At 40.7% G+C, this 16,628-nt stretch overlaps 1 protein-coding gene across 2 annotated transcripts in view; it reads left to right on the top strand.

Annotated features, from left to right (window-relative positions):
- The first annotated feature begins 207 nt into the window (after positions 1-207).
- IRAG2 (inositol 1,4,5-triphosphate receptor associated 2) overlaps positions 208-16,628 on the top strand; it is a 42,032-nt gene continuing 25,611 nt past the window's right edge. Inside the window, exons 1-3 of one of the 2 annotated variants that reach the window (XM_037020418.2) lie at positions 208-431; positions 10,756-10,903; positions 11,654-11,735. In XM_037020418.2, coding sequence (XP_036876313.2) covers positions 11,712-11,735 — 24 coding nt within the window. In that variant the 5' untranslated portion in view covers positions 208-431; positions 10,756-10,903; positions 11,654-11,711. Of the gene's footprint in view, positions 432-10,755; positions 10,904-11,653; positions 11,736-16,628 lie in introns of those variants that run through there. The other variant, XM_037020417.2, reaches the window with a different exon arrangement.

Below are 16,628 nucleotides of genomic sequence, written 5' to 3'. Positions count from 1 at the left end.
AAGTGAGGGGGGAGTTGTAAAAGAGGCGGTGTCAACAGCCTGCTGATGAAAGAGGCGACTTGACATATCAGGACTTTTACCAGTGTAGAAATAGCTCAGGCATACGAAGCCCATGCAAACACGGAATTGCAGAAGTGCAGTGGAGGCTTATCACTTCCCTGAGAAGAAAAGCACATTTTCAGTTTCAAGTGCATAATAAGAGTGAGCGCTCAGTGACTTTCCTTCCCGGACACGCTGCTCAAGTCTGGTATTAACTGTGCAAACCCAGGTTGAAGATCACGACCGGGCAGCGCACTCTGCCAGGGAGAAAGCCGAGTGTCGGCTGCATAAATTAGAGGAAGCAATTTTGGAACAACGGACTCTCCGGGCTGTAAATACCGAATTAGTGAACACTTGCCAGACACTTGAACAGAAGACAAGAAAACGGACAAGTGAGTAGCACATCTTCGTTAAGTCCCAGTTCAGCCCACTCTGAGGTGGGGCCGGAGGACTACAGCCATTTTTCTAGGCGACAGCTGTTGTATTATCACTGCATTTATGACAACGGAAGGCAGTATTACAGGCATTTCAGGGAGGTTTGCCTAGTGGCTAGGGAGATTGATTTAACCATTCACTTTCCCTTTTGGTTGTTTATCGTAAATTGAATTTCTTTAAAAATGAAATAAAACTTTCTCAATATCTGTAAAAGTAAATAAGGGGAAAAAAATCTTATATACATGGATATTTGAATTTGCCAATTGTTTACATAGTCTAGCCTGATTTTATTAGCTAGTTTGTACCCACCACATGGTGGGAAAAGCCTTGTTTCTCTATTTGTTTTTAAGTGGTAATTTTAGAGTTGGGCAGAATATGGAGGAATTCAATATGTGTCAAAATATTAAATATGTGTGAAAATTCTTTATAAATTTTCTTGTGTTCTTTACATATGTATTTTTGCTTTAAAAAAGGATATTTGTCATTTTTGTGTACTACCTAATGGATGTGTTTGTTAAGGATTTAGGTGAGAAGATTGTCTCAGTACAGATGTCAGATTATTTATAAATATTCTAAAAAACGTAGTTTGACCCAATGAAAGCTTTTTTTTTTCTTTTGACCATTTATCACATACCTGCTTTTGTTCAGCCAGTTTTGTTCTAGAAATATAAATTTTCTTTTCATGGAAAGTTGTTGGTTCACATAATAAACAACTAAATAGAAACTTAAGGTAAGCTAGAGATGGAAATTTGCAGGTTGTGTCTGTTTTGGATTCATTGTATCCTTTCTACTTTATGTGAGAAAGATGTTTCAGAGTTTAAAGGAATTAGCTGGCTCTCAAATAGCAGTGGTTTATTCACTATTTTATTATTATTTTAAACCTTGCAGAGCTTTCTAGTTTTCAATAGCTCTAAGTATCAGTTCACTTTGCTTCACTCTGTCAGACAACATAATGCATGCTTTTAATTACATAATATATATGTTATTTTATGATTGCTTGGAGGGCTGTGAAGGTTCCCTGTGATTGGAAGTGTTCATACTGAGACATGAATAATAAGGTATTCTAAATTTGGTTTATGGCATATTTGCTTTAGATACTGTGCTTAGAGGACTGGTCTTTTGGCCCAGTCATATTTATCTTTTGATTAAATCAATATTATATCACCTCCCCCCCATAGTTTTATAAAAATAAGAATTTGTTTGCTCTCCCAACCCCCCATGATTTCCTTGAGGTACTTTCTTGGAAGAGTCAAATTTTGAAACTTATCCCCAAATGTACATTCTTGATATCATGAACTTATTATTGTCCCAGTTTCTCCTTAGGGTAATTGGTCAAAATATGACTAAAAATAGAGTATGAAAGCTGTGCTGGGTTGAATGCATGTATTTTTTTCTGTCTGGATAAAGTAAATTGCATGCCTCTTTGTCTGGAGTTGTTCAGAAAATGCCCAGTTTATGAACTCTGTTACTTGTTTATATCTTTTGCTGCTCAGAGAAAGTACACACTCAAGATTTTGCCCTTAAGATCATTTGCTTATGGAGCTCTTTCTAATAATGCCTTTACAAACCAACCTTTTCAAGAAGAGGGAAATTACGGGCAGCACGTATTTTTGAAATGCTCTGTACAGAGATTTTCCACTGGAAGTGGAAATCAGAAAGCTTCTTAGAGCTAGAGTAAGCGTCCAACTTACTAAGGTGAATCTAATGTACATGAAACGTAGACTAGCTTGCTGTTCAATGAATAAATGTCAGTGAGGTAGAAGAGCTGCCACACCAGCATGTCCTTGCACTTTCCACCATGACCCCTGCCACCACATGCTGTTTGAATTCTGAGTCAGGAAACAAAAATCTCCAAATCCATTTAGATCTGAAACTTTCCGGTTAGCTTAGTACAGTCGCCGGGCGTTTAAGGCAATTGCTTTCTGCTGCATCTGAGAAAGTTTCATCAGCAAATTGTGTGGGATGCAACTGTTTTGTTCAAAGGTTCAGGTCAATGACAGACTGGAATTAGGAAGTTGTTAATGACATTTGATTAGAAATCCTCAATGTACTGTTGAGTCAACAGTATTGTTCAGATTTTCAGTTGCCACCAGGACTGGACTGATTTATGTGTACACACCTGCCTCCTTGAAATGTGCCATCAGAACTGCTAAATTTCTTGAACGGTTACTTATATATTTTCTTTCTCCTGCTTCCTCCCTTCATCTGTATTTTCATATGTTAATAGGAAGTACAGGATGTGTAAGTGGAGGTTTGCTTTAAAAAGGAAGTCAGAAACCTTCTTAGAGCCAGGGTAGGCATCCGAGTTACTAGGGTGAATCTAATGTACATGAAACGTAGACTAGCTGATCAAATAAAAACTGTTACCCTTTTATTATTCATCCTCTTTTTGCCCATCTTACATGAAATATTTGCCGAGGCATTCATGTAGTAGCCCATCACGGACTTACCTTTAGAAATCATAATTCCTTGGAGAGCGAGCCTCAGAAGCTCTTGTATACGTAAGTCCTTATCTGAACATAGAACTGTATGAACTTTGTAGATTTGCGAACCTGGATGGTCTCACTGGAAACTCTTCTAGCTTGCTGGTCAAGGCTTGGAGGGCATGAGGGGTGCGGCAGAGAAAAGCCATATGGCTTTGAGGGCAGATGCAAGATGAGAGTCTCATGTACACCACAAGGGGGAAATGAGATAAGGAAGGGGGACTCAGGAGACTGCGGCACTGGGAGATCGGTGTTGGGGTGAGGACCACGGAGAAACCCAGGCTCAAATAGTTTGCTCACCAGCTCTGCTGGATGGGGCCTGTGTTTTCCCCAGTGAAATATGCAGGTGCAGATGAAACAACCTAGGAGACAGTACAGCATGATGATTAAGAGCATGGGATTTAAATTGAACAAACCCGTATTCTGATCCTCAGTCTACAAAAGAGGGACTGGATTAAGGTGGACAAACCGCTTTACCTCTCTGAGCCTGGGCATCTGCTTCCAACAAATGCAGTATCTGTTCATTCTCATGCTTGGCCATACTTGGTACTTTCTGTTCTGCCAGAACATGTTTGTATCACATGAATTACCTCATTCACACTTCACTAAATGACATGTTCATATTATATGGAAGTTAAATGGTTTTATTCACAATTTTGTGAAGCCCTCTTTGGAAAGAGGGCTTGGATTGGTAGGAAAAGAACTGTAACGTTCAGCAGGAAAGGAAAAAGCCTTCAGAGTGGCTGCTGACAGGCAGCATGAGCCCGTTCAGCTTTATTTTAAGAAAATCAAAAACAAGGGTCTGTACCTGGGACTCTCTCCGCAGAGGGGCACAGCCCCGGCCTTGCAGGGCTCTCTGGCTTGTGGCCAGTTTGCTCCCTTCTGCGTTCAGGTTCCCCGTCCAGCTGCCTCAGAGTTCCACTTACAACTGCATTTTCTTAGTGCCCCTCCAGGGCTGTGCCATTTAAAGGGACACCGGCATGTCTAGTCCGCTGATTTTATGCATTTCTAGTATCTGTGAGGCAGCCCTTAGTCATTTTAAGATGCTCGTCTCCGTGGTCAAGGTTATCTTTGTAGATATTAATAATTTAATAACCGTGAGTTACTGCTCTGGTTACAATGTTGCTTCTACAGTTTCAGTGGTCTTCCTTACCCTGTTATTTTTTGTTCTTGGGATCTTTTAATTCTTTTTTATTAATGCATAGTTAATGTATTATAAAATGCTCAGATCTTAACCAGCTTGACAAATGCACCTCAAAACACAGGACTTTGGTAAGCCCAGTTGTTCCCTTGCGCTATCTCCCAGCCACTCGCCATCCCCAACCTCCACCACCACAACGTGCAACCGCTGATCTGATTTCTGACATTGATGGGTTAGTTTAGCTTATTCTAGAATTGAGTTACATGGTATGTATTTGTGTGTGTCTGTCTGCTTTTCCCCAGCCTGATATTTATCTCTGTTCCATTGGTATGCCCTTTTCATGGATGAGTTGTATTTCTTTGTATGAACATTTCACAAACTTGATGACCTTTTCTCCTATTTTTGGAAATATAAATTATTCACAGTTTGGGGTTGTTAGGAAGACAGCTGCTGTGAGTATCCATGTATGGGTCTTTGTGGGGCTTTGTGATTTTATTTAAGCTAGGATAAATACTTAGGAGCAGAGTTAATTAGGTCGTAGTACAGTTTTAACTCAAACTTTTTAAGAAACTGCCCAATAGTTTCTCGTAGCGTCTGTAGCATTTCACACTCCTGCCAGCAACGTGTGGGAGTTCCAGGTGCTCCGCAGCTACAGCATTTGTCGGTACGAATGTTCTTCATTTTTGCCATTCTTCTGGGTCTCTCATTGTGATTTTCATTTGATGTACTGCTGGGCTATTCTCTACTTCTTTGTGAAATAGATACTTCTCTGTGAGCTTCGCTGGGAAGTATCTGAGTCTTTTGTCCATTGTTAAATTAGGATATTTGTCCTTTCATTATTGGATTATAGGATTTCTTTACAGAGACATGGCAGGGCTAACTATAAACAGATAAAAAATGCAAAGGTGCATGCAAATTAGGGTCTTTACGTATTTTTGATACAAGTTCTTTGACAGATATACGTGTTATGAATTATTTTCCCCTAGTCTGTGATTTTCAATGAACCCTGATATTTTAAAGGCATGATTTTATAGAACATGAGGTAACACATAGATATCAGCTCTCATTAGTTGCTAACATTATTGCAGCTCTAATATTATGTTGATTTTCAACAGCAAAGGAATTTCAGGGCCTTGGCCTGAAAGCTTCATTGCATAGTCACTTAGAAGGTTTGCTTTATCTCAGTTTCCTTCAAAGGCAATGTGTCCAAGACACACGGTCCCATCCGGCATTGCAGATCGCAAGAGCAGGGGATACAGTGGGCATTGTTTTACTTCCATGTGAAACCCAAATGTCCTGGAGACATGGCAGGGCCAACTATAAACAGATAAAGAAAAATGCAAAGGTGCATGCAAATTAGGGTCATAAACCAGCTGGTTTTGCCTTAGGAAACATACGGAAGTAGTTGCTACACATTGCATAAAACATCTGTTGAAATAAGATTTACTATTTGAATGTTTTGAGATGGACTATTTCTAAAACCCAAGATGGCCTGGTGGGAAGACAGATGGGCAGTTTAGGCAGTCTTATATAACCCATTATTTCTTAAATACAAGCTTAATTTGGAAATTCAAAGACAGTGTTTTAGAGATACACAACCTTCAGAAGCATTATGTTGGCCACTCTGAAATCTTTGGCTGGTGGTGTTGAATCGTAGGTCAGGAGGAGGAGGACGGAGCTTCATTTCTTAATATAGTTAACAGATAATTCTTAAAAATAAAATCTTTACTAGCATTCTGAGTATTAGCAATTTCTTTAAAATTTCAATTATTTAAGTGTGTTAGAAATATTTCTAAAAAATACATACTTTCCTCCTAGTGGGCCTAATGACACTATGCCAAGCTTGGTTGAGGAAAGTATTTCTACCAAAAAAAAAAAATTACAAAATAAGAGTAATTCTCCACACATTTAAAGCTTTTCAAGCCTTTTCTCCTGAAAAAAAAATTAAAATTAGATTATGTATATTCCCATATAATTAGCATTATTTTCGTGGCTCAGGATTTTTTTCAGGCTATTGAGATATAAAACTATTGGCCTTGAAAATAAGAAGCACCAGAATTCTATGTGTTTTGGGCATCAGAGTATCTGCTGTTAATTTTCCTGGCCATTAGTGTTTTAAAAAAAAAATAGTGGTAGCTATTAATATGCCTCCATGTAGCAGAGTTTCTTACCCTGATTTCATTTTTGTTTTTAATCATCTGTGGGCTGAGAAGGCAGGCAAGCTTGTGAGAATTATGCATAAACTCAGAGCCTACTGTCTGAGTGGAAGTGTGAGGATTTGTCACATGAGTAAAGAGCATGGATGTCAACATCTATTTTGGTTGTTCAAAAGATTTGGACTTATGTTCTTTTCTTGGCTTTATTTCAAAGAGTATGGGTTGTCAAAGAAGTAATATGTTACTGTGTAACTCAAAAGAGTTTAATAGGTATTTTTTTCCCATTTCCATTATTCCAGAGAAGAGAATTTGGCAGTTACTGAGAGGCAGGTTTCAACTAAGTAGAAAGACAAACATTTTTAACTTCAGGATTAATTTGCCCCTGTGCTGAGACTGATGTCAGCAACACAAATAACCAGTTGCCATGTAAATCCTCTGGCCTGCAGTGTCTTATGATCTCAGACCTGCTTGCAGAATTCCGGATTCTGGGGCTGCCCTCTCTCAAAGCTCAAGCAGAAGCTTTTGATGGGAGGTTTCTACCTCTGCAGGCACTGGGACTGAATGGCCTCTAAGAAGTACCCCCGCTTTAAGATGGAAGCATTCTGAGACTCATTTCTGGAAGGCAATTCACTTGCATGTCTCAGGGTGAATTTTGAACAGGTGAGCTGCTCCAGCTCGCTCTGTTCTCTGCTCTTCCATTTTCCCAAGTCATGTGTTGAGAATGCCAGAAGTCATCGTTTTTCTCTCTCCTTTCCTCAGACCCCAAACTGAAAGCTGTTAAGAGTTTATTAAATAAATTAAAGGGAAAGGGGATTACAAACTGTCAGACTTAGTGGTTAGAAATTCTCTTTGTAGCAACAGTTGAGTCCCTGAGGAAGAAATTAATTAAAGGAGGACCCCATGGCTTGCTGTCTCAGGTTAAAAATAAAGCAGACCTCTGTGATGTGTGGGTACTGTGGGAAAGATGTCCAATTTGTGTAAGGTTTTGAAGATAATCTATAGTAATTTTAACCATGAAACTGAATAATGCACTTAGAAGAATATGCTTTGGTGGACTTGGTTCTCTTATCCACTGAAAGCTTTATCAAAACGAGAGGGAAGAACCTTCATGAATGAGTGGCTCCTAATAACATCTTTCAAAGAAAGCAGCATTTCAGAATTTACCGCGTCTGTTAGCAAAGGGCCAGTGTTCTAGTCTCAGGCACCTCCTTTCCGATAGTCTTCAACATTTATTCTTGAATGGGCTTTGATGGTTACTCTCTCTTTTTTCTCCTGTTTGCATTAAACTTTCAACTCCCTTCTGCCTGGAGATCTCAATATATCCGTGGTAGAGTTTAATGGATTTCTGTCTCTTATGACATTGGTGAATTTCTCCTTTTTGTTCATAAGTACAGAACCTAAGAGAAATAGCAAAGTTGGCACTGGAGGAAGAGGCCGCAGGAGGGAAGAAAGAAGGGCGATATTTGCATGGAACTCTGCAGGGCACAATGCAGGCACATCTGTTAAAGCAGAAAAAGAAATTAGTCACGTGGGAGACTACGTGAGGCAGAATGCCTGAAAAGCCCCCTTTAATGAATTGAACTGGAAAAACCTCCATATTTAAATATGCTTTAATCTTCTCCAGAATATCAACAAAATTTTGTATTGTTATGACAGATATATGTCAACCTCTTAGGCTAAGGCCATAATTTTATTGCCACAGAGTTTTCAGACACCATTTTCACTGCTCTGAGTTAAATCTCCAATAAGTTTCTTCTGCGTGTGCTGAAGGATTTCCATGACAAAGCCATTCAGGTGCCTCTTCTGGATCTTTGGATTTCATTCCTAGGATAAGTAATGGGGAAAATGCAATGAGAGGTGTACAGTTACAAACTTATTCCCTTAAATGAGCACATGAGATCAAGACCCGGTCACTTTTACCCTCCCTGGGTAGTATCGTATCTTCTCTTGAGTCTAATGCACCTTGTACCTTTGACTCTGTCATCATTCTGTCATTGAATATACTCTGCCATTTTCCTGTGACAGAGCTGGTTAGATGAGGAATTTCCTCACTGTGGCCCCTTGTCTGGCACAGAAAGGATTCAACTACATCTTCAAGAACAATGGGTAAGCTTAAGCGTTTTGAAAGTATTTAAGTGCCAATTGTGAATCAACTATGATGCCAAAATAGAAAGTTAAATGCAGTCTCCATGAGTAGTCTTAGTACTCTAAACTGTATTGCTTTTCTCGAGAGATTATCAGATGAAGCAATGGATACCTATTTTTTTCCTTTGTCATGTGCATGCACACAACCCTGGTAGAGCCTAGGCAATCTAATATTTAAAAATTTTTGATTGCAGTGTCATGAAGAATTATGTAACAGGCTTGCCCCTCACCCATACCTTTCCCCAAAGCCTATGTTTAAATGAAAATGTTGACTATTGGGAACTGATGTTGTTATCATTCTGCTGAATTACTAAATTGTGATTTTTAATAAGAGTTACACGTCACTCACAGGGTGTACTCGTTGATCAAAAGCATGAAAGCTTTGTTATTTGGCATCCTTAGTTTCCTTCCAACCTCTCTCACAGGGTTATTTGACACCAGTGATTGTTTTTCTACCTTTGGAGATGAAGGGAATAGATTATGTGTTCTGTGACACCCTTTTAGATAGCTAATACTACTTGGTCTTCTGTTCAGAAGCAGTGTTACCATAATCAATAGAGCAGTCAAGAAGCAAGAACACAGCAGACACCTTTGACCTTCAAACATATATGCTGGTAACACACCTCTGCTGGGTAAGCATGGATAGCCTCTGTCCTACACCTACTGGGACTGGGGCTCTTTCTGAAAGGGGAAATAATTAATCGCAATTATATTTGTATAAGAAGAGTTGCTGACTACTTGGATATTCACCCTTACATTCAGTCAATCAACATATGTTCGAGCATCTACTCTGCACAAGGCCCCTATGATGTAGGATGAAGAATAAGCCCTAAAATAGCTCACAGATTATTGGGGACATAAGGCCTGGGCTTAGAGAAGTCAGAGAAGGCTCCATAGAAGAAGTCAAACTCCAGCCTTGAAAGATGAGTTGAATTTGGAAAAACAACAGACATAGAAAAGTATTCCAAATGGGATATGAGAGGGGAAACCCAGAAGTAAGAAGGCAAAAGCCTTAAGTTTTTGGAGAAGAGTCAAAGCTGGACAAGTCATTCTGGAAACAAGAAGCATTGGGATACAGTAGAGCAGAAATTTGGGGCAGGTTGTATGTCAAATTGTGGACTATGAGTCAACGTCAGGCCAATAAGCTTTATCTTAGGAAATGCTCAGATGAGTGACATGTCTCATCACAGCCTGGATGTGACTGAAAGCAAATGTTAATGGCTGGTTGGGAAATGACAAAAGAAATGGGAGGATTATCAAAACAGTAAGAGAGGAGAGTGATCTGTGGATTGTTTCAACTAGAGAAGGGGAACCACCACTAATGGACGGGCCATTTGAGTCACGCAACAGATGAGTGCTTTATAGAGATGATTTCACTCACACTCAGTGGTAACAACACACCAACAAGGAAGACAACCCTTAAAAGATGCTTGCCACGTGCCAGGGGCCTTTCTCTGCTCTTAACATATCTGTTAACTCATTCAGTCCTCACTCTGTCTCTGTGAGGTAGATGCTCATGTCATTCCCATTTTAAAGGTAAGGAAACAGAGGAACCTTGAGTTAAGAATTCACCTAAGGTCATAATTTCACTTTCTATGGCAGTCCTGAGGCTCAGAATGACAGAGTTATTTAGCCCAGATGACACAATTGGTGTATGGCAGAGTTGAGATTTGAACTAGAAAATTGTGATGGACTCCAAAGCCTACGTTTTTTTCTATTAAATGCTGATGCAGCCTATACTCAGGAAAATACCTAGCACGACAGTTTCCTCAAACAAATCCCCCCCCCGCCCCACATACACAAAAACCAAAAAAGCAGTTTGTCACCCTATTTCCTGCATCACTCTTTAATGGATTCCAGTCACAATGTCTAACTATTTTGTCTTCAGGAGGTGATGAGCTGTTTCTGCACAGGGCCGGATAGTAAATATTTTAGGCTTTGCAGGCCATATGGTTTCTGCAGCAACTACTCAGCTTGCCGTGGTAACATAGAAGCAGCCACGGGCCATACTGAATGGGTGTGGCTGTGTTCCAATAAAACTTTATTTACAAAAGCAGGCAGCTGGCTGGACTTTGCCCTTTGGCTGCAGATTGTTGATCCCTCTAGCTGCTTAGGGGGCAACCATTTTCTGTCTCCCCCATCCCAACCCTGCCTCCTGATTTCTTTCCCTTTTGGCATTTCCACCCCATATAACCAGGCATCATGGTTGGGGGTGGGGGGCATGTTAAAATGTTAATGGAATTGAATTGACTTCTGTTTTCTCAGAAATGGCCCACTCTGTTAAGAGGGAAAGAATTTATATAATACAGTTTGGACCAGAAATAAATTTCTGTTTTTATTTTTTCCTGTTCTGTAGATGTCTTGCATCTGGATAGTCTTACAACGATTCCAAGACTGGAATTGACACCTTTCTCACGTGTAGCCAGTGGAATCCATGCTTCATGTGAAAGGCCCAAATATGGAGAACCAGAGGGTGGCGCTCTGGGTGTGACTGGAAGACACAAGTAAGTTAAAAGAGCAAAACATACCCTGTTCTTCATGGGTAGTCAAAACTTCATGGGTTGCCTAAACTTTAGTAAGTTAGACTTTCATATCCTGAGAGAATAACATCTTTGTTGGTGGAATGTTTACTGTGTAGTTTCTGTTTCTGAAAGTTGACAACTGTAAAACAGAGATCTCTACAGTTCTCTTAAAGTGCAGTTTTCTTGCTCTTTTGAATTTCATTAGTCTCTATTCTAAAATGTAAAAGACCAATCAGGCTTCCTGGACTGTTTCCCACTGTACAGGGACACACTGCAGACTGCTAATTTAACCTGTACACAGATAGGCTTCAATCATATTTCTATTCCTTCACATTCAAAGTTAACGAGACTTTGGAAACCTGTCCCTGTCCCTGCCGCACCCTCTCCTGGAGCTCACCCCTGCTCACTTACCTTTCTCAGTACACAGGCCCATCTTCCTTAGGGAAAGTTCACAGATGTCACTGGGGTTTGTGAGCAGTGTCCCTCCACTCCCCCACCATGAAATCAGGATGAAGAAGCAAGACTGAATTGCAGAACCTCCATTTTCATTTTTGGATGGGTTCTCTATGGTTTGTAACCTCTATCTGATGGAAGTTAGAGCTCTCTTTCATTCCTTAAGCCATGAACTTAATTCGAAATTTGGTAAGAGTCGGGGAGAACTATGTTTAGTTTAGTGTCTGCTGAAATTCGCAATTTTTCTACCTGTAGTAAGGAATTTTACTCTCTTGCTAGGTACCCAGGCCCTGCATCTGGTCCTCACCCAGGAGAAGATCTTCCAGGCTGCGTCAGGATGAATGATGACCTGAGGATGGACGTGAGTATAGGACTGTATTTCACCTTTGTTTTTAGTACTTCTGTATCCTAGTCCTCTACCACGGGTATTCTGTTATTGTTTGTTTCATCTTGTTTTGAGTAGTATGGACAGTCATACAGCAAGCATGAATCTTATACCACAAAACTCAGATGCATGAGATATGTCAGCCTTTGATGGCAAGAAATTAAAATTCAGTCATGAAGGACTTTCTAGCCCTTCTGTTTTATTAACTCAAGGAGATTTGGATTAAGTGTGTTGTACTTTCTGCTTGAGAGGCAGGGTGGTTTGAGATTTAAATTCACTAATGGCTCTAAGAAGTCTCAGGTCCCATCGACTCCCTAAGAATTAAGGTCAAGACTAGAAAATCTTTAAGATACTGGTAAATTGTCACAAAGGCAAAGCCGAGAGAGTGAGCACCCTTTGCTGCAGTTACGTACTAATGATACTTCTCTACCCAATACTTTATTTAGTTATTTAGTGTCAGGCAGACATCCTAGGTCATGGGGAGAGGTCTGGAGCGCCTTCCTTGGTCTACAGTCTGAGCCTGATCTTCATGACTTTCTTAATCAAATGGAGCAGACAGTTCTGTTTCAGATATAATTCACATTCCAAGCAATTCATCAATTAAAGTTACTCAGTTGTTTCAAGTAAATTCATAGCCTTGTGTAACCGTCACCACAATCAATTTTAGAACATTTAAATCACCCCAAGAGAAACCTCATACCCATTACCATCTATCCCTATACCCCCTCCCCTAAACTCCCAGCCATAGGCAACCACTAATCTACTCTCCATCTCTCTGCTGTCCCCTGTTCTGGACATCTCACTGAAATGGAATAATATGTGACCTCTTGTGACTGGCTTCTTTCACTTAGTATAATGTTTTCAGGGTTCATCTATGTCATGGCACATTATCAATACTTCCTTCCTTTTTATGACTGAATAATATATTCTAGTGCATGGCTATATCACATTTTGTTTATCCACTCTACAGTTGATGGGCACTTGAGTTGTGTCTCCTTTTTGGATAATAATGCTACTGTGAATATTAGTGTATAAGCTTTTGTGTAAATACATGTTTTTAATTATTTTGGATGCATACCCAGGAGTAGAATCACTACATCATATGGTACCTCTTGGTTTAGGTTTTTGAGGAACTGCAAAACAGATTACCAAAAGATTCCAGCTTCTCTACATCCTTGTCAACACTTGTCTGTCTTTCTGATTTTTGCCACCTTAGTGGGTGTGAAGTGGTATCTCATTGTGGTTTTGAAATGCATTTCCCTAATGACAAATGATATTAAGCAGCTTTTCATTACTTTGGCGTTTTGTGTATCTTCTTTGGAGATACATCTACCCAGGTCTTTTGCCCATTTTAAAAATCAGGTTTTCTTTCTTTTTTGCCAGTGAGTTATATGCATGTTTTCATTCTTCCTGCAAAGTTTGTGTATTTGATATTTTTCTGTTTCTTAGTACCCAACCTATTGAGTAGCTAAGAAAAGGAAAGAAAAAGGAAATGAATCTGTTTTGCTATTACTTAGCAGTTCTTGTAAAGTTTTAATAAAGGAAGTTGAACTTGGAAGCTTACAGGATGTTTGGCTATTAGTAATTTCCCTTTTATCTGGCTCTGATTTTACCAAGAAGGGGGAAGAATCGAACATCAGTTGTGTACCAGGTACTTTGTGGGAAGGCATTTCCACATGCCGTGGTACTAATCCTCCCCATGACTTTGAATGGTAGGTGTTCTCTGCTTTTACAGACGAGTCAACTAGGGTTCAGAGAGGTTAACTAACTTACCCAAGATCCCTTGACTCATAGGTAGCAAACCTGGGATTCAAATCCAGGTTTGTCTAGTTTCAAAGAATAAGTCCCCTCTTAGAACCCTCAATTTTGACATTTTGACATTTCCATCATAGTAACGACTCATGGTACCTTGAAAGAAGTTTTCAACTAAGAAATGTGCCACTCTGTCTAGCTGTAAGGACCTCCTAACCCACTGTCATTAGGATATATGACAGAGTTGTTTTGTCTATGATCTTGACCCCTGTTAAAAAATAGGACCTAATAGAGGTCACAGTAGAAACTGCTGTTCACTCTTGGGAAGATGTATGTGTTCCCTGAAGGTTTTCATGCCAACCTCTGAGCCACTTCTTTCCGAGGAACTATTCTCTTGGCTGTGCTTTGGGACTGATGCAGCCAATTCTCATCATTCTCTTCCCAGGATTCCCTCCACTGAAGAATCTCTGCAGTCTGTTCACTGCATGCTCCCTCCCCTTAAATCCCCACCTTCTACCCGACATGCCTCGGGTGCCCATCTCTTGAACAAATAGCGCTTCTTAGAAAAAACCTTCGTAAGCAGTCTTATTAATAATAAGTCCAGGATATTGGAATGAAGTATGACATAAAAATTACAAAAATCATAATCCAATGTTTACCTCAGTGTTATCCCATAAATCATAGTGTTTTCCTAACTCTTGAGCTTCAAATCATAGGATGTTTTACTCTGGAGAGCCTTCGTAACAAACAACTTGACCTAGTATTCAAGGCTCCCTCTAATCTGGCTGCAACCTCACTTTCTCACCTTTCCCCATCACGTGACAGTCTCACCTTTCCCATACGTGACAGTCAACCAGGTGCTGTGCATTATCAGAAGGTACCACACAAACCTGTTTGTGCTGTTTTCTTTGCCCGGAACATCATACACGTCTCCATTTCTCAAGTTCTACTTGACTGTCAAGGCCCATTTCAAAACCTGACTGTCCCATAGACCCTTTCTTGGGGTGGCAGGAAATGCTTTACAGTGAAGCCCCTCTAGTCCTCCTTGAGGTGGGCGTCCTAACGTATCGGCAGTGGGGAGGTCGGGGGTTTTCTGGCTCTGTCTCTCTGGAACCATGAAGAGTCATGCCTTTCGGGCCTTGGTTTCATCACTTCTCAACTATCCCGATCAGGAAAATATAAAAAATAAGTTCACTTCCTTCTTTGAGACCCCAGTAACTCTTAGCCTTCCCTTGTTGTCACCTATGTTCTGGTTGATTTGTAATTCTTTGTTTCCTTGTATTTATTCCTGTTAGAGGTGAGAAGCTAGGTGGGCAATGCCATTGTTCGGTCATTAACCAATACGCATTTAGCGCCCTGCATAGATTTGGTGTAAGGTAGCTGCCCTGTTGATGTTCATTGCGTGCCTACTCACTTAGTGTTGTACTTCCTGCAGGGTCTATCAAAAGCATTGAGAGCAGACCCTCAATGAACTTGTTGAATTGACAGCCCTGCCCTATTGCTTTCTGAGTCCTTTCTTTGGACGGGTATTCCTGACAACTTGTGATTTATTTTTCATTACCCTCCCAAACTCAGAGAGGAAACTTTATGAGCATCTTATCCAGAAAGCACAGTATGAAATAAGTGGACAGTGGTACTCATTGGAGGACCTTTGAGTGAGCAGAGGACTCTAAAAGAACCTCTCATAGTAAAATAACATGGGGCCCAGTTGGAGACATGCTTGGGAAGGACACAGGTACTTTACTGATCCAGCAAATTCATTTACTTGGGTTATTTTGGTGTAGAGAAGAAAGAAGGAAATTATTTCCGGTCGTCTTTTAGAGACTCAGACTGATAAATTTATGGGAGAAATATTTGGTATCTGGGATTTGCTTTAAAACAATTTAGGGGTGGGTTAAGTGGGTGACAGTATAAATGAAATGAGATTGGCCACAGGTCCATAGTTCTTGCATCTGCAGAATGGGCACACAAAGTGCAATTATTCTATTCTGTTTGCTTTTGTATTTGCTTGAATTTTTCCCAGTATAGACTTAGAATTTTTAGCCACATAGCATACTCTGGAATCAAGCAGGCCTGGATTTAAGACTGGCTCTGTTACTTATTAGCTGTGTGAACTGGGACAAGTGGCCTAACCTCTCTGGAGGTTTTTGCACAATTTGCTTGTATCCTCCATGAAACAGATATTACTTTGCTGGATTCTTTTGAGGATTTGAATACACATGTATGCATGTACATATGTTTCATATATGCATATACCTATCTCCAGCAGCTAAGTTTTAGAAACAAATCAAGTTGTTCCTATTTAGAGGAAAGACAAATCTCAGTTCTGTTCCCCACTTGCTGATGAATTGGAAGGCCTTTCTTTTCCACGGGGCCCCTTCTCAACACTTCCAAGAATCTCGAGGGGTCCATGCCAGCATCTCCCAGTGTGCTTCGGGCAACCCCCCTTTGCCCCCAACCAGTGGGCTTCAGGAAGGAACGTAACCTCCTGAGAGATTGTGGAGAAAGGCAGTGGCTCCTGCCGCTCACACCCCTGCAGAGCTTCCCATCTGTTGTCCACAGCACTCCCCACTGCTGACCGCCTTGGGCCTCTGTGCCCTTCGGTGGGCTCCTTGTGACGGGGTTGTTAAAATTATCCTCTACTTCCCAAGGCACAGGATTGTCCAGCAGGGCTGGGGGACATGGTGCTCAGTAGCACGGTGTCCCCCGAATCAAGTGTCATGGCTCCTTTCGGTGGCCAGATTCCATGGTTTGGCCAGCTTCCTCAGTTCTCCCTCATGCTTGACAAGTTCTCTCTAGGGTCCAGGTGTCTCTGCTTAAAGTCTTTTTCCTTATTTGCTGTTCCCACCATTGTGTCTGAACAGCGACCCAAAGGGTTTCTGGGCCTTGAAAAACTGGACATGTGATTAAGTACCTGCGTGAGTCCCCAAATACTCCAAGAATTAAGAAATTCCCTGAAAATTTTATGACAAGTAAACTGATTCTCCCCTTTACCTGCTCCACTATCAGATCTGATCCCACCAAGGCCCTTTGTAACATAGGCAAAGCCCCTGGCTCATAGTAACCGTGCAGAAGAAAGCAGCTGTGACTCACTAGCATGAAGCTCAGAAGGTACCT

Source organism: Manis javanica, chromosome 15 (assembly GCF_040802235.1).
Source record: "Manis javanica isolate MJ-LG chromosome 15, MJ_LKY, whole genome shotgun sequence".
Classification (NCBI taxonomy): Eukaryota; Metazoa; Chordata; class Mammalia; order Pholidota; family Manidae; genus Manis; species Manis javanica.
The sequence above is the reverse complement of the archived record's forward strand: the minus strand, read 5'-3'. Positions and strand labels throughout refer to the sequence as shown.